The sequence below is a fragment of the Syzygium oleosum genome, unplaced genomic scaffold, assembly GCF_021117445.2.
Source record: "Syzygium oleosum isolate NSW1041296 unplaced genomic scaffold, Sole_v2.1 Sole_v2.02, whole genome shotgun sequence".
Classification (NCBI taxonomy): domain Eukaryota; kingdom Viridiplantae; phylum Streptophyta; class Magnoliopsida; order Myrtales; family Myrtaceae; genus Syzygium; species Syzygium oleosum.
Window position 1 is genome coordinate 23,660,617 of NW_026607486.1, and position 18,405 is coordinate 23,679,021.

Below are 18,405 nucleotides of genomic sequence, written 5' to 3' on the forward strand. Positions count from 1 at the left end.
ACTTGATTAGCAAGTTAAGAACTCCCGGCTGTAGAGGTCAGTAACGGTGGCTGAAGAAAATCAAGGACGTGGAGAGCAAGCAACAAGTTGACAAAAATAAATATTGTTGCTGAATTTATCACACCCCGAAACCTATCGAGATAGGGGATAATACGGCCATCCTTCCGCCCGAAGGACGCAACCTCAAACCAAAAGTCAAGAGCCAATTCCCAAAAGTCCCCATCGATAGCGCTCTCGCTCTAAAGCCACTAACCGAGGAACCTGAAAAGGTTGAGGAAAGAGATGGGTGAGCAAGCACAACTCAGTAAGTAGTACATCTCTTCTAAGAATATCGAGCCTTCACAATATACGTTTAAAACTCAAGGACATAACTCACTTATACCAATTCAGAATATAACAAATTTACAAGAATAAAATGAGTTATATAATACTTCCATGTAACTATATTCATAGCATAAATACCAATTCAGCCATAATAGCAAAACCAACATTACTGGTCCAATTCAACACAAATTCGTCAAACACATGTTAATGGTCCATTCTATGCTCGATATTCAACTCAAGGCTATAGAGGTAGCTCCCACGAATTTACGTTATTGTGTAACACTTACTCCTTGACCAACGTATATTATATTACAAGGCTCTAGAGGTGGTTTCCACGAATTTACGTTATCGTGTAGCACCTAGTCCTTTAATGTGCATATCAATAGTGCAAGGCCCTAGATGTGCCTCTCATACGACTTGAGTCACAATGTAGCACTTAGTCCTTGACTACAAGGCCCTAAAGGTGACTCCCACGAAATTACGTTATCGTGTAGCACTTAGCCATTTTTACCAATTCATATCACAAATGGTTTCACAAACCAAAACGTATAAGCCCTCAAGAGTTATCTCATAAATCTAATGCGCAAAATAGTAAGCATAACCTTTCAAGAAAGGTTTATCGAACCATCCCACCATAATCCAAAAGTAGTAAACATTTGATCCAGCTTTATGCAGTAAATGTGTTCTTCTTGCTTCCATATATATATATACGTACCTCAGTACATGGGTTTTACAAAACCAAAGAAGATATCAGCATCACTCACTTGAGAATGCCCCAAAATCATACAATATGACTAAACTCGCCGACGATCTCATAATCCTATCAATTAAACGAGAATCGACGTCAAAACCAAGTAAAATACTATTTTAACAAATGACTCGACTAAATCAAGCTTAAACGCTAACCAAAACGACTCAAACGCGCTCACAAATCCCTCGTCCAGAGCGATTATTCAAAGCCGTTCGCAACGCGAAGCTTAAACTCGAGACTTGGTTGTGCCATAAATCTCTCACCCAAATCCCGTTCTAAGCGATCTTATAGTCAAAATGAAGATCTTCCGAAGCACTAGAAGGCTTACAACTTGGCCGACCTAAAACCGAGCCGAAAACCAATGAAAATCGGCCTAAAAACCACTGGTCGCGCACCGTTCACCACGCATGCTTAACTTCAAAATTCTGTTTCGGGCGAACCGTATGTCCAAATCGAGATCTGTAAAATTCTGTAGCCCCACAACACCCCAAACTATCATTTTTATATATATACGCAGCTCGACAACTAAAAAATCGGACTTAATGGCTTGAATCTCATGTAACTCCGAAATTTGAGCCCTAAACCGGAAAACTTCTCCGATTGCACGAATGAGGGGTGCGAACACTTACCGAGCGTTGCGACATGGAGTAATTCTGATTTAGCGGGGCTCCCATGACGAATCGTGACGAGAACGTGCGAAACCCTTCCTCATCTTCCTTCTCTTTTCCTCTCTTTCTTTTTTTTCCTTTTCTTTTTCTCGGCCGTGCACCCTCTCGGCTTAAATCAGCTAAAGCTTCCACTGTTCTGCTTTTTGACTTTTCAACTCCTTCTTTTTTCTTTTTCTTTTTTTCAACCTTTGACCTTTTGACCTTGAAACACAAATATTACAGAACTATTGGAGCCCCCCTATAAAAAATAAATACTGTTGGAGATCGAGCTGGAGATGAGCGTCCGGAGCTCGCGGGACAATTCATTCATTCATTATTTTTTTGATAGTGCATGTAACAATCTGACTTGTAGTGGAATAAAGACTATAAAATATGTAAAAGAGCTACTAAAGGAAAAGACAAATTAAGATAGCTTAGTGAATGGATGTGCCCGGAATAGGATACGTACCATAGTCGCCTGATAATGTTTCTTTTGGCAAATAGAGAGAGAATTGGCTCTTCAATTTGAGAGAGTGGCCGAGAGAGAGAGGGTTAAAAAGATTGATTTAGCCGAGATCGGGAAAACAACGAAACAGAAAGAAGTAGAAAAGAAAGACATCGAGAGAGAGAGGAAGGGGTTTCAATTCGCGCATACTTCAATGTCTTGAAGAGCCGGATTGATTCGATTTCGAATTGCTTGATAAGAATTTGAACTCTTAATTCATTTAATTGAAGAAATTCGCTTAGTTGTAATTTCAAATAAGGTCGGTTTTTAGGTTGCCGGGTTGATTTTAAAGGTTATTGGGCGGTGTAATCAGGTTGTAATGAAATTTTAGGGTGTCATTATCACGATCTTCCTAATGAGAATATATATTAGATTTTACCCCTGATGGTTTACCGGATCGCCAAACAAGTGCGGGCAATTCGTCTTGCAAGGTAGCACCAATAGTTAAATTGGGTTCTCCAAACCCTACCGATGCAACTTGGTTTCTCGGTATATTATGAAAACATATTATACTTTTTTTATGTTTTACTTTAAGGAGCCTCCTATAAACCTATTAGAAGCCGATTAGAGGTCAAGTAAAACTTGGGAGGCCGTTTTACATTTTCGAATAAGAGATTCAAGTCAGGAAACTTGATTACGGTAGAAATTTATTCGTGCTGAAAATTGGTACCTTTTCTCTTTTTATTAGAAAATATTTCATGCCATCTTTCCATTTTAAAATCCTCGTACGTGCGTCTAGGAGACCCTACAATGTCGACACATAAAACGGACTTTAAATATGAATAATATAACATCACCGCAAATAAACAATGAGAACAACGATAAAGTGATAAAGGTGCGGAAAATATAACCGGATACAAGTTGGACAGATAATATTATTATATGGCTTTATTATAAAGCCTCAGGACACATTCCAGTGAGTTATAAAAGGAAACTCTACGCAAGTTATCTAAAATAAACTAAGGTATCAAAGAAATGTAACTATGTAACTTAGCAAGAACAACATCGTAACTAAATTATTTTCCTATAATGAGCTACTAAACGAAAAGAAGAAAACCTGAAATTTAGCGCAATATAAACTAAGATTTTATGTGTAGTCTTTTAGAGCAGCAAGAGTTCCTTTGCTGCTTGGAATTTCAATGACACAAAATGAGTTATTTTTCTTAAGGTACTTCTCTAGTTTTTACTACTAGGGATAATGAAACAAATGGTCCCTGAACTTTGGCCCAATGTGCAATGTGGTCCTTGAATTTTTAATTTGTTCAATGTAGTTCTTGAACTTTAGCTTAATGTTTAATGTGGTCCTTGGAGTTTTGGTATATGTTCAATGTAGTCCCTAAACTATATGAAAAATATTCAATATAGTATTATATGAAAATGTTCAATATAGTCATTGAATTTAAATTAATGGAAGGACTATATTGAACATTTTCATATAGTTCAGAGACTAAATTGAATATGTACTAAAAGTTCAGGGACGACATTGAACAAATTAAAAGTTCAACGATTACATTGAACAAATTGAAAGTTCAGGGACCACAATGCATATTGAGCTAAAGTTCAGGGATTGTGTTATTTTCCCTTACTACATTGTGGTTAAAGGTCTTTGTTGGATCCCTCTGTTTCATCTTCAATCTAGCCGTTTCCTTTCCTAGATTATTTTTGTGTTCTCACTTTTGCCTTTCCAAAGCCTTCTCATTTCATCTATATGATATCCCTGCTCGTCTTACAAGTTTTTCTTCCTATCTAATTGGTAACATGTGGGAAAAAGAAAATTGGTAACAGCCGGCATTCTTTTCATTGATCCATGAGGGGAAAATGGAAAGCGGGAGCTTTGTAGACGGTGGATACAATTGCTGAATGCCACTGCGTTTCTAATGCCAAGTCGATTGTTTATTGAAAAAGTATAAAGTTCACTGGATCTGGTTGATGGTAATTAGATGTCTTTCAATCATTAAAGGTTCGCCATGTGTGTGCTGATATATGGTGGGATCTAACTTCCAGCTGAGAACAAAATTTTCATGAATTAGGAAAATAAAAATTACCTATAGGTTGATCCCTGACTTGAGTGCGTCATTCTCGATTTTCCTTTTGGTGAGTGGGATGGTGTCAAGTGCTAAGTATGCATCTTCGACATGCTACTCTTCAGATGAAATAATAGTCGCGTGGGACTAGAGGTGCCACAGGCGACCCTTTTGGTTTTCACCATGAACACAAATGACTGTCGACGAAGATGAATTTTCATGGAGAAAAGCATGCTGCTAGATACCTCTGAAGTTATGACGAAGGAAGAGTAGAAGAGGGGGTGTAGAAAAGACGGCTCTTAACAATTTACATTAGATAAATTAGGTAGTCTGCTGCATATATCTTATTAAAACACCATTGCGTAGCTGAATATTTTGATTTCATCGCTGTTACGCATTAACAAAGATATAATGATGTTGCAAAGGAAGAATTCCCTATGGCAGCAGTGTTGCACAAACTGACATGTGAGGTTTATGATTAGAATAGAATCTCATTCAGCACCTTGTCGAAGTTTATGGACGATGACCCATTTGGATCTGTCGCCTCGTGCGCTAGCCTCTTCCACTCCGTGATTCTTGCCTTCATTTGTTTCCCCTTCTCTCCTTCCATCAATTCCCTCACTAGCCTTTCCACTTCCTCTCTTTTGACAGGACCTGATAACTCTAGACCTATCTCCCATCTACTGCAAGCATAGGTGCAGCTTGTCCTCTGGTCCCCAAAAGATGGCCAGCAAATCATCGGGACTGCAGCAGACACGCTCTCTATGATAGAGTTCCATCCGCAGTGTGTTCAGAACCCTCCGATTGACAAGTGGTTTAAAACCGCCTCCTGTGGACACCAGCCGGCAAGCATACTCCTACTTTCTGTTTCTTCGATGAATTCCCAGGGCAGAACTGCTAAATCCCCATTTACAAGGTCAGGCCTAATTATCCACAAGAATGGAAGTTTACTGTTGGCCAGTCCCATCGCAAACTCAATAAGCTCTTCTCTTGTCAAGACAGCCAGGCTGCCGAAATTAACATATAGAACCGAGTTAGGTTCCTTTGTGCCAAGCCATCGGAGACATTCGGTATCTTCTCTCCATAGATTGCAGTCAAATGATTTCAAGGGACTCTCTTCCTTGGCTAGCTTATTTAGAAGTAACGAAAGCGGACCAATCGCAAGTACACGAGGATACATGGATGACAGGGCATTAAGCACATCCGATTCAAGGGCATCAAAGGTATGGAAGATCATTGCTGAAGCTGTATTTGCTTGCCCGGCAGCATCCATCGTAAAGTTGAACAAAATATCATCAGGATCCGTGGTTCGAAGGAAAGTGGGCAGGTCCCACAATTTGATGTTCTTCATTCCTGGAATCCAGTCAATTACTGTATCCAAATAGCCATTTGATAAGTAACTGGTATCTGCATTCACACATGACATTCTCAGTCTTACATGGATAAAAAATACTAAAAGAAATCAAATCTTTTTGATGAGGAAGTCTAGTTTAGATAGGTAAAATTTGAACTTAAGAAATACCCTGCTAACTAGGACCAAGTAAGATACGAGCCAATATTTTGGGTGGGTGAGCCAAACAACATCGAACTGGTTTGTACATGGTGGTGTGAGGAGTCGAATGTGTGCTTTGCACATAGACCACTCACATGTCCGCTCCTAAAACCACCGAGCTTACTTGTGGGGTTAAAAACAAAAGTAGTTGCCGTGTACTTTCTAACTTTTAAAGGCGCCAGACCCTTTTCCCTCAGCATACTGTATTGTTTGAATCCCATGAAGGAGCAGGCTGGGATTGTCCACAAGTGTACTATGGGGATGCTGAATTCTTGAGCAGCTTCATTGGTGGCAAATGACATGAACCCATCACTGAAAATGCAAGTGACTGGAGGAACATCTGGGGTTGATGCAGTGTCGTTCAGATTGGAGATGAGGTCGAAAAATGGAGCAGACATGTTTTTTCTGAGAGCATCAGTTAAAGCAAGGCCGTCTTGGCTTGAGTCTGCATCAGTGAAAGGAAGGCCATCTGGGATGGTTAGGAACTGAAAGTCAGGGAAGCCATCGAGGGCTCCAGCACCTCTCGACTTGAGTAAGCGTCGATGATTGTACTCCGTGTTCACGAAGGATATGTAGCAACCTTCTGTATATAGAAGCTTCGCTAGCTTTAGCATTGCTCCTATGTGGCTTTGGTATGGAGCTGGGACACAAAAAACATGGGTTCCATTTCTCTTTGCTGTGGCTGATTGGGTGTCCATGTCTCTCGCTCTCTGTGGTGGCTCTAGTTCAAAGCATCATCCAGGAAAGAAAAGCTGATATCAGTCTTACTTTCCGATGGGGGGGAAGATATAGTGGAAATCAGACAGAGCCAAAGGTTTATGGTATTATTTCACTTTCTTCTTGTATGTTTCTGTGTCTCTGCATGTAGTCTACTTGCTCTACTACACTAACAAATATTTCTTATGATTGTGATTAGTTTATAAACATGCTACTATTTGATGGATCAAGAAGAAAACTTCCATCCATATATGACAATTGTGAGTGTTGAATTAGACTTTGCAAAACAAAGAAAGATTGATGGATGATTCCTTTTCAAAGAATGGTAGGTGAATTTGTCAGTCCTACTTACAGTCATAATGCGATGCTGGCTGTTGGAACTTGGAAACAAATGAACCTATGTAATAATATGTTGAAAAAAGCAATCGCCATGCTGAAGTTCGTACACGCCTGTGATAAGGTCCATATGTCGTCCAAATCTTATCATCTGACGTTCCTTGAGAGGCCACTTTTCTCTTGTAATAGTTGTCCAGTGATGAATAATACTTGCGGCTTTGGACCAGCTGAAAGCAGCTTTCTAAAAGAGTTGATGTCAATGGGGAACCATGTTCTCTGTTGAAATAGGTCGAAGATCTAGGACGGGAGTAGTACATCCACAGAAATCTTGTCAAGAGCCTGCAGCAAGTGTCCTCAGCTTGCCGGACCTTTTCATCGTTCTTTTTGACGGTGCAACCTTAAAATTGTTTTGCTATATGCCGTCCTCTTCTGAGGCCTGTTCGAGATAGAGTAAGTGAGGAGGGGGAACTTTTCTTGGACAAGTGGACTATACCCAATGATATATTCGTCCTTGGATATGCATATGTCAGCGACTCTCCCGAGTCAGGGAGATGTTCCCAAGGAAGTCAGACGGAGTACTGAGCTAGTGCGAATAGTTGCTCTTGCGAAATAGCATCTAAATCTAGCATGGACTTTCCTAAGCCTTGCTGATTGCAACTCGAGAATTCCTAGTTAATTGTTCATTCAAGATTAAAACAAGAAGTTGCATCTAATTTATCCTGGGCTGGTTAAGAGTTTGAGTAAGATGCTGCAATGCATCTTAATTGTGCCAAAGTTAATATAATGCTCGTCAATCGATACCTTTTCTCTTCTACGAAAAGGTTTTGCATGCGATCTTCATCAATTTTACTATCCTAAATCCAGAATGTTGGTACCCAAGCAATTACAATTTAACAAGCAATAAATTAGACCAAATAATATCCAAGCAAGATACTTGATTAACAATGTTAATTTTTTGCAAATGAATTAAAAAATTTGTTCGATTGAACTCTCCACCTTCATTAGATTAAAGATTTCCATATGCCATGCAAATTGACTTTCCAAATATTTCTCAAAATTGAGAAAGCATACATCAAAGATTAAATTTTTGCCATAATGGAAACAATCAAGTATAGCGCATATAGCCATCCACAAAGCAAACACAATAACAAAACTTTGAATGAGATTATTGCAGCATTTCCCAACAAATCACAGTATATCTTTTCTACAGACTTGATAGTATTAGATTTGGAAGGCAAAAAGGAATCTTAGATGCCCAACCGTTTTGACAATTACCCCATATTATAGTAGATTTATTCCAAGTTGTGACCGTAACGTCGCCTTTATATTATAGATGATGGATTATCGTTGACTGTGGATATCCCAACCTTTGATGCCAAGTGCTTTCATCAGCTTTCTTGAACCGATTTGAAAATAATGCTTCTTTTATCACTTTTGAGATATATAGATCACTTTCACAATCTCCAAATGTTAGAACTTTGTCGTTCTCATCTTTCACCACAAACTAGTGGTAGAGAACTCAAAGTGTAGAAGATGATCGACTGTAATTTGGCTCACTGATAAAAAATTCTTTTTTTTCATCTGACAATAAAAAAGATAATAAATTCCTTTTCATTTAAGGAACAAGTGGAACATTTTTTTAAGGGAATGTTATCTTGGCCTAAATGGATTTGAGCATCACTAACATGGGAAATTTTAAGTGAGTCACCATTTCCAACCATAATTTTATTTTTCCCCATATGTGATTGTCAGTTAACTCATGTAATTTGAAGCTCTAGTATCAATGAACCATTCAGAATTTTGACTATCTCCAACAGTAAGGGCAGCAAATGTCTTTGGCACATGCTATGAGAGTAAAGACATATTAAACCGACCAAAGCAATCTGAAGCAATATGTCCCTGCTACATATTTGATATGGAATGACTTTGTCTGTTACTTCCACAATTTTCTTGATCTTGCTTTGGTGGAATTGTGACTTTTGACCCTGTCAATGTATAAAGTTGGCTTGAGATTTTCATTCTTGGACAATTGCTAAGGAAAATGGTTATTGTTGGAATATTAAAATTGTTTTTCTTTTTTTTTACCCTTAAAATTTCTTCTCCGACCAAAGAAAGCTGTCCCTTGTTGAATTGTAAGAAAACCTTTATTTGTCAGCAGACTGTCCAAACTTTGCAATTTCAAAATCAGGTTAGAGAAGGTTGGCATTAGAGTCTTCAACATGGAGTTATTCAATGAATCGTACTGACCACCAAAGCCATGAAGAGACCCTTATGTTTGTCATCAAGGGACCTCCAATAACAAATAACTCATTAAAAAGCACTAAAATACTCATGAAGAGATGGGAAATTATCTTTGTGACACTTTTGGATTCGCAGAAAAATAGAAACTTTAATTCTTCGGATACCTTGGAAAAAATGTTTTGTAATGCTAACCACACCTCGAGAAATGTCTTCAAGTCTACTATCGGAGCAAAAACTTCTCAGAGAGTGTCACAATGATCCATCCCCGCAGGAGGTGATTAGACCTTCTCCGTTGTAAAAACTCTAGATTTTTGCTCCTTGATTCAAGCTTCTTTTTAAGAATTGGGAGCTTCTTTTTTAGAATTGGGAGAGGTGGTTATTGTTGGACTGGACATCCAGTACTCACCATTAATGATTGCCACCGGGTCTTGGCTTTCAATTAGTGCAACCATGTGCTCTCCAATGAGAATAGTTTGTTTGTGTTAGTTTTAGTGACACAAAATTGCTTTTGTCCAAAGACGAGGCGTAAGAAAACTTTAGCATGCCAAAGGTAATAGTGGTAGCCATTGTTAGAATAGATTTCTTGAGAAGATTTTCTCTGATACCACAAAAGAACAAAGTGTTTGATTATTGGTCTCAATGTGTTACGTTGAGATGATTCCACTATATAGTGATCTCATAAAGTGTTACACTTCATATGGAAATAATTTATCAAAGGACATGTTAAATGACAAGATCATTATGTTATAAGAGCTGTCCATTCCTTTATCTTAGCATCTCCAAAAATCTAGTTGTGATTTTGAGGGAAAAGTGCCAAAAAAGTCCTAAACCTTTTGCATTAGTGTCAATTTAGTCATAAACTTTTTTTTGGTGCCAATTCAGTCCTAAACCTTTTGCATTGGTGCCACTTTAATCCTAAACCTTTTTTTGGTGCCAATTAAGTCCTAAACCTTTTAAATTGGTGTCAATTCAGTCCTAAACCTTTTGTTTTTGTGCCAATTTTGTCCTTCCGGCCAATGTTGACCGGAATTTGCCGAAGTGGACGCCGGCGGCCGGTCACCGGCGCCGATGTGGACAACTTTAATAATATTTTAATATTTTTTTGAATTTTTATTTTTTTTTCATTTTTTTTTTTTGGTCTTTCCCTCCTTCCTCTGGCCGGTCGCCGGTCTGGCGACCGGCTAGAGGCCAGAGGCCGGCAAGCTCGACCTCGCCGGTCACTGGCGAGGGCGGCCTCGCCTGGCGAGGGTGAGCCTCGCCTTGGTCGGGCGAGGCTCGACCTCGCCAGATCCGGCAAGGTCGGGCCTCGACCGCCATGGCGAGGCTCGAGCCCTCGCCGGAGGCCGCAGCGAGGGTGAGCCTCGCCATGGTCGGTCGAGGCCCGACCTCGCCGGATCTCGACGAGGTCGAGCCTCGCCCTACCAAGGTGAGGCTCGAGCCCTCATCGGAGGCCGCGGCAAGGGCGAGCCTCGCCATGGTCGGGCGAGGCTCGACCTCGCCAGATCCGGCGAGGTTGGGCCTTGACCGACCATGGCGAGGCTCGCCTTCGCCAGAGGCCGGCGAGGTCGAGCTCGCCGGCCCCTGGCCTCCGGCGACCGGCCAGAGGAAGGAGGGAAAGACCCAAAAAAAAAATGGAAAAAAAAATTCAAAAAAATATTAAAATATTATTAAAGTTGTCAACGTCGGCGCCACGTCAGCGCCGGTGACCGGCCGGCCGGCGTCCACGTCGGCAAATTCCAGTCAACATTGGCCGGAAGGATCAAATTGGCACAAAAACAAAAGGTTTAGGACTGAATTGGCACCAATTAAAAAGGTTTAGGACTTAATTGGCACCAAAAAAAGGTTTAGGACTAAATTGACACCAATGCAAAAGGTTTAGGACTGAATTGGCACCAAAAAAAGGTTTAGGACTAAATTGGCACTAATGTAAAAGGTTTAGGACTTTTTTGGCACTTTTCCCTGATTTTGAATCTCCATATTTTCTCTCTTTCTGCTATCTTTGGTAATTATTTTTCTGATAACCATATTGCTTGACAAATCAGTGTCTTTAAATAATACATCCACAGAGATCTCATGAAGACCAGGAGCAAGTGCCCTAAGCTTGCCTGACCTTTTATTATTCTTTTTGGCGGTGCAACTTTAAAATGCTATTGCTATATGCTGGACTCTTCTGAGGCCTGTCTGAGATTAATTAAGTGGGCTATCCAATGATATTTTCATATTTGTATATGCATAAATGTTGATTTTAGGTGTCACGCCTGTTTTGGGTTTAGTTTAAGAACTTAGTAGCCATAATTGAATCAATGTAAAGTGAATCCAATTGGAAAGCCAGAAAATTCTGGAATGGTTCAGAAGGATCTTTGAACTCTCATTAATTGAGGCTTTGGTGTGCTTGTGACCGATGGATCGATAGCCAAGATGATGTCATCCCAGCCAGGCGAGACCAGGCCTAGCCTTTTGGTATTCAAAATTGAATTTCATGAAGCAGAAAGATGTTCATTTCCCCATTCTCTTTGGCTACAGTTTACTCATAATAGTGGCGTATTCTCTGTCGATCGACCGCATTGGCCAAAAGATGCGTACTACAGATTTTCTTAGTGATCTTTTTTGGGCCTTTTCATTCACATGAAATCCTAGTATGATCAGTCATCCATTTACTGAGATGGTCAATCTTCTTGGAGAATGCATGCACGGTCCAAGGTGTTATATAAAGGGGAGTGTCTTTTTTCAAGTCTTCTTAGCCAAGGGGAGAATTGCTAGGAAAATGGTCATAAGCATGAGCCTTCAGATTTTTACAGGTCTCATGGGCACCCTTTTGACCTTCACCATGACATATACAACAAATCCATGGCAGTCGTTGTGTATGAAAACCAGGAGAAAAGTATGCTAATAGATATCATTGAAGTTATGACTAAGCATGAAGAGTAGAAGATGGGTGTAGGAAAGACATCTCTTCTTGTAGGGAACAAGTCTATAGGATAGATGAACTAGGTAGTCTGCAAACCTCTTGAAACACACATGATCTGTATACATCTCATCTCAGTTACACATAAACAAAGTATAATGCTGTTGTGAAGAAGAATTCTGTTATAGCAGAGTTCCATAAGCAGATGTCTGATTCTGTATTTAAGTCCGAAGCTCATTCAACAGCTTGTCAATGTTTATGGACGATGACCCATTAGGATCTGTTGCCTCCTGTGCTATGCTCTTCCACTCTGTGATTCTTTTCTTCATTTGCTTTCCCTTGTCTCCGTCCATCAATTCACTCACTAGCCTTTCCACTTCCTCTCTATTGACCACACCTGATAACTCCATACCAATCTCCCATTTACTACATGCGTAAGTGCAGTTTGTCCTCTGGTCCCCAAAAGATGGCCAACAAATCATTGGAACTCCTGCAGACACACTCTCGATTATAGAGTTCCATCCACAGTGAGTTAAGAACCCTCCAACTGAAAAGTGGTTAAGAACTGCCTCTTGTGGACACCAACCTGCAAGCATAATCCTTCCTTCTGTTTCTTCAATGAATTCTTGGGGAAGAACTGTTGAATCCCCAGTTACAAGGTCGGGCCTAATTATCCACAACAATGGATGTTTGCTATTGGCTAGTCCCATTGCAAACTCAATAAGCTCTTCTCTTGTCAAGACAGTTATGCTGCCAAAATTAACGTATAGCACTGAGTTCGGTTCCTTCGAGTCAAGCCATCGAAGACACTCTCTATTTTCTCTCCACAGATTGCAGTCTATAGATTTGAGGGGGCTCTCTTCCTTAACTAGTTTATTGAGAAGTAATGAGAGGGGGCCAATTGCATAAACGCGAGGATACATGGATGAAAGAGCATCAAGCAATTCTGATTCAAGGGCATCAAAGGTATGAAAGATCATTGCTGAGGCTGTATTTGCTCTCTCAGTGGCATCCATGGTAAAGTTGAACACAATATCATCAGGATCCGTGCTACGAAGGAAGGTTGGCAGGTCCCACAATTTAATGTCCTTCATTCCTGGAATCCAGTCAATTACGGTATCCAAATAGCCATTTGTTAAGTAGCTGGTATCTGCATCACGCATGATATTCTCAGTCTTAAATTGATATCGTATTACGAAAATAAAACCCTCTTCTTTACACGAGGAAGTTTAGCTTTAGGTCGGTGGACCTTGGGCTCAAGAAATACCCGTAACCTAGGACCAGGTAAATACAAGCCAAACCTCAGGTGGGTGGGCACAGAGTTGCTTGTACGCGATGTTTTGGGTGGTAATACATAAGCCATACACACATGTACGCTGCTTAATCACTGATTCTAATGCCAAGTTAAAATAAAACTATTTGCCTTGTACCTTTTAATGGCGTCAGACCCTTTTCCCTCAGTGTCCGGTATTGTTTGAATCCCATGAAGGCACAGGCGGGGATCGTCCACAAGCTTATGATAGGGATGCCGAACTCTTGAGCAGCGTCATTGGTGGCAAATGACATGAATCCATCGGAGAAAATGCATGTGACTGGAGGAAAATCTGACCTCGATGGGGTGTGGTTGAGATTGGAGATGAGATCAGAAAATGGAGCAGATATGTTCTTTCTGATAGCATCACATACAGCTAGGAGGTCTTGGCTCGAGTCTGCATCCGTGAGTGGAAGGCCGTCAGCGATGGTTAGGAACTGAAAGCCATGGAAGTCATCCAGTGCTCGATTGCCTCTCAACTTGAGTAAGCGTCGATGGTTGTACTCTGTATTCACGAAGGATATGTAGAAACCTTTTGTATGTAAAAGTTTTGCCAGTTTTAGCATTGCTCCTATATGGCTTTGGTATGGAGATGGGATACAAACGGCATGGCTTCTCTGACCTGTGGCTGGTTGGGTGTCCATCTCTCTCTCTGTGTCCCAGTGAATGCCAGGCAGAGCCAAAGTTGGCAACACTGATCCACTTTGTGCGGGTTGATGTGACTGCTCCTTTAAAATAATATACACTGTTCATCATCGTGATTAGTTTATATATAGCCATGCCACTATTTTGAAGGATCAAGACGCAAACTTCCATACAGGATAAGCGTGAGCGGTGACTTGGATTTTTCAAAACTAAGAAAGATTGACGAATGGAAACTTATCAAAGTATGGTAGATGAGCTTTTTTTACTTGTGAAACATTTGACGGGTGGTTCCTTTTGACAGAATGGTGGATGAATTTCTTACTTTGTCATTACAGTCATAATGCTTTGCCTGCTTTCGGAAACAAATGAAACTGCGACGAGAAATCAGCATACTGAAGTTTCTCGTCCGTTTGAGATAATGTCACATGCCGTCCCCAAGTTTTACTACCTGAGTTTCCTTTAGAGGCAACTTTTGTCTTGTAATAGCTGTCCAGTGATTGAGAATTACTAGCGGCTTTGGACTAGCTGAAACCAGCTCTCTAAAACGGTTGCTGTGGATGGGGAATGGAATAATGACGCAAATGGCCTATGAACTTTGACTCAATGTGTAATGTGACCCGGGAACTTTTAATCTATTCAATGTGGTCCATGAATTTTAGCCCAATGTGTAATGTGGTCCTTAAACTTTTGGTACCTATATGAAAATGTTCAATGTTGGACCACATTGTACATTGGACTACAGTTCAGAGACTTCATTGAACAAATTAAAAGTTTGGGGACAACATTACATATTTGGCCAATTTTCAGGGACCAATTGTGTCATTTTCCCATGGGGAATTGGCATAGTCTCTTGTGAAATCAGCCAAAGATCCGGGATGGGAACTATATATCCACATAAAAAATGCTATGTCAATTTTTAGTCCATTAATTTGGATGGAGTTCACGGAAATAATTGATTGCATCTATGACAAATTTTATGACTTGATTGTGCTTTTTAAAAGATTTAGGACTTAATTAAACTTTTGGGTCAAATTTTAGAACTTCCAGTATACTTATGTTTCATAATGCAAGTGTAATGTAATATGCAGTAATAGTGTTGTTCCAAGGGTGTTTGAGATTAGTGTAGTTAGAAGGGAACGAATTTTGCGATGAGAGGACTAACTCCAATGCTAGTTTGCTAACGCCTAGTTCTTTGCTTGAAGGCCTCTCCTGCATACCATAAAGAATTAGGGAGCAAATCGGTCAACGGCACAGAATTTGACTCCTAAACAAAAATATCGATAATGCATAATTCTGCATTCGTATTGTTTGTTGCATTTAAATAGTAGAGACATTTCCGCGTGGAACGGAACGTACTCCCGTTTGTAGATTTCATCTAAAGTGGCCCGACGTGCGACTCAATATTAAATTTAGGCCCTAAGCTCATTTGAATTGTCAAGATTAAGCCCATATGAGCCCGGCCTCTACCTGGGATTTCCTCTTCTCCTTTGCTTGGCCGAATAGGAGCATGTGCAATGCACGTACGTTCTAAATTACGAAAGTGGATGACAAACCAACAAAATAAGGAATGGCAAGAGGATTCATGAATATGTCTGCTTCCAACTTTTGAAGATCATCACCGCTTATAATCCGATCAACCTAACTTGATGACATACATACATACATACATACATACATACATATATGTATGTATAGTAATATAAAATTTCAGTATACTAGGTCACGTGACATTGGGAAAACGAGGCAAACTTTTCCTTTTGGAAACTAATTGGTGCAAACTGTACGACTTGAAATGTTGCTTTTGGATTGGCAATTGAAGTGACGGCCACCTTTACTCTTGTGCACCAAGTTTGAGTATGAAGGCATTTAGTCATATCCTAAGCATTTAGACCAATTCCATTAGACGTCGGTCTTCTCATAATAATGAACCTACATGCTTAAAGCTTCTTAGTTAAAGATCTCTCCCTGTTTGTATAGTATATCTCCAGGGCAACTATGAAAATGGACCTCTCTATCTCAATGTGCGATTACAAAATAGAGGTAATAATCGCTAGAGATGCGTAAGGAATACAAACTAAAGAATTGAATTGGCTCTATTTATGAGCTGTGTACATGACTCCTTTGCTTCTTCACAATCCATTTTGCAAATCCTTAATTTCCTCCTTTGAATGAGCTCTATTACCTCTATGCACGACTCCTCTTGCTAACCTTCATTTGTCTTTAATGTACTTTCACATATTCTCAAAAACGGGGAAGTGAGATTCACAAGGTAACAACCAACAATTCCTATATATATATTATCATGGTTCAATAACATGTTTACCGAATGTGCGATGGCTTGTCAGATTGTGTATGCATGTTTGCTTGAGTCAATCTCTTGGCCTTTGCTCTTGAATGATTCCTCTTTGTGTAGGTTTGTAGCCTTGATCTAAAGTACGATTAGTATTGCTCTCATGTTTGATTAGATGTGATTTAATCCCTAAGCTACTTGCTTGTCCCTCTAGGATTTGATTAAGTTCGGTTACTATGAATTCGATTTTATTGCAAATTCTTGTTAGATTGACATCTTAGTTGTTTGTTTGCATCATGATTGGCTATGTCATGTTTACTTTAGACGCAGACATGCATCGGGTGCGGTTCTGTTAGCTCTCTTTACTTTAAGGAATTCGTATTGCTAAATATACACGATGTAGTCCAAGTTGCACACCAATTCTCGGTCTGAATTGGTGTGCTGAAAAGGACAAGTTTGGCTTTTAAATTAGTAGTTATTTTCGGCATTCATGAGTTATGACTAGTATACATGTATGTACATTGTGATCCATCCATGTTGATTTCGCATAGTGTTTATATAGTTTGCATGTTTAAGTCATGCTTAGAATAGTCATCGCTTCGATTTCCAACATTATGTCGCTTTCATTATCTTCCAGTTGGCGGTCTTCGCAGGAATTCTAAGATTGAAAAGTCCCCAACTTAGGACGATGGTTTGTCAGTGCAAGTTTCCGTATATTCAGGGGTCACGCTGGAAACTGTGGTTTCGGTGTTCAAATTATGTGTGCATTCAGAATATAGGTTGATTCATGCATATAAATTTTACCGGCCTCATGTTAAATTCGGCATGTAGATTGCTTTACTTCGATTGTGGCATGTAATTAGTATTCAAGTTTTTATTCGGTTTTATACAAAAAATAAAATTGAAAAATTGATGAAGATTAAAAAAATGACCAAATTAAATAAAGATTGCATTTAAGTTGCATCTTTAACTGTGTTCATCTTTGCACCGTTAAGCATTTACCGATTCTGCATATTTTTTGCATAGTAGGATAGGACTCCATTTTTGCATCAAGATAACTGCTATATGACTGCTATATTACAATAAGTAGGATATTCATGAGTAAACGTTTTCATGCACACCTAGGCCATTCAGATTGCATAATTATTCAATTTCACTTTCAATTCAATAATTGCGTGTCACGAAAACAATATAAAAATATCTTGCAAGTTAGTAATACTAAATTGCATCCTTATAGCAAAGGTAACAAAAAATGTCCAGGAAAGCATTTAGGAAAATTTGCATACTCACACATAGATTCATTCTCCTAACATTGCATTAATTAGATTTTATTCCACATTTAGTAATTCATTTTAGGAACTTAATTAACATAGTAGATATTCATAGCACTTCATATTCGCATATTTACTTTCCTGTTTTGAGCATTTGTTTATTTTGGAAATTTTACATTAAGGTTCTATCTACAGCTTATGGGATCTTGTCCTGAGACTTAATAACTAGGCTTATTATTAATTTTTCACCGATACTATTCGAATTCTTTATTTTCCTGCATTTTATTTGCTTTATTTGTTTGGATATTATCGAATTATGGATAACATGTTTGCTCTAGTGATTTTATGCATGATAACCGGCCTTGCTTGACGCAGAGGATAAAATAGAGATAAAATTGGAAAGACCACATGAATGATCATTTTTATTAAGAGAGAAAAGGCACCAAATTGGGTGATTGAATATTTTTAGCATAACTAAGTTATCGGACCTACAAATCTTTGGTTTGGAGAAGTAAGACGGGCTCCTGCATTTTACTTAGGGTGCGAATGGTAACCATTCTGCTCCAGAAATCAAATTCTTGCCAGAAATTGATTTCTGGAGGAGAAATCTGTTTGGTAAAACATGACTAATTCTGCTTCAGAAATTGATTTCTGGAACAGAAATCTATTTTGATTTGTTGATTTTTTTTGCACCTAAAAAAATTAAAATTTTACTCAAAGTGGGTGGCCGTATATATTATAAGCCATTCTGTAAAGTTTTGAAATTTTTGATTTTTTTTAATTTTTTTTGGGCACCTAAAAAAATTTAAATTTCACTCAAAGTGGGTGGCCACAGATATTCTGAGCCATTTTGTGAAGTTTTGAATTTTTTTATTTTTTTGGGCA

The 18,405-nt window shown here is 39.2% G+C and overlaps 1 protein-coding gene and 1 pseudogene across 1 annotated transcript; both read right to left on the reverse strand.

The window, feature by feature from the left end:
* Nucleotides 1-4,643: 4,643 nt before the first annotated feature.
* Nucleotides 4,644-6,544, reverse strand: LOC115691690 (UDP-glycosyltransferase 85A3-like; annotated as a pseudogene).
* A 5,410-nt stretch (nt 6,545-11,954) lies between these two features.
* Nucleotides 11,955-14,006, reverse strand: LOC115691687 (7-deoxyloganetin glucosyltransferase-like). The gene is made up of 2 exons (XM_030618395.2): nt 13,433-14,006; nt 11,955-13,152 (listed from the first exon to the last, which is right to left on the reverse strand). The coding sequence occupies exons 1-2, from the start codon at nt 13,956-13,958 to the stop codon at nt 12,224-12,226; spliced, it is 1,455 nt and encodes a 484-aa protein (XP_030474255.1). The 5' UTR covers nt 13,959-14,006; the 3' UTR covers nt 11,955-12,223.
* Between the last annotated feature and the right edge of the window lie 4,399 nt (nt 14,007-18,405).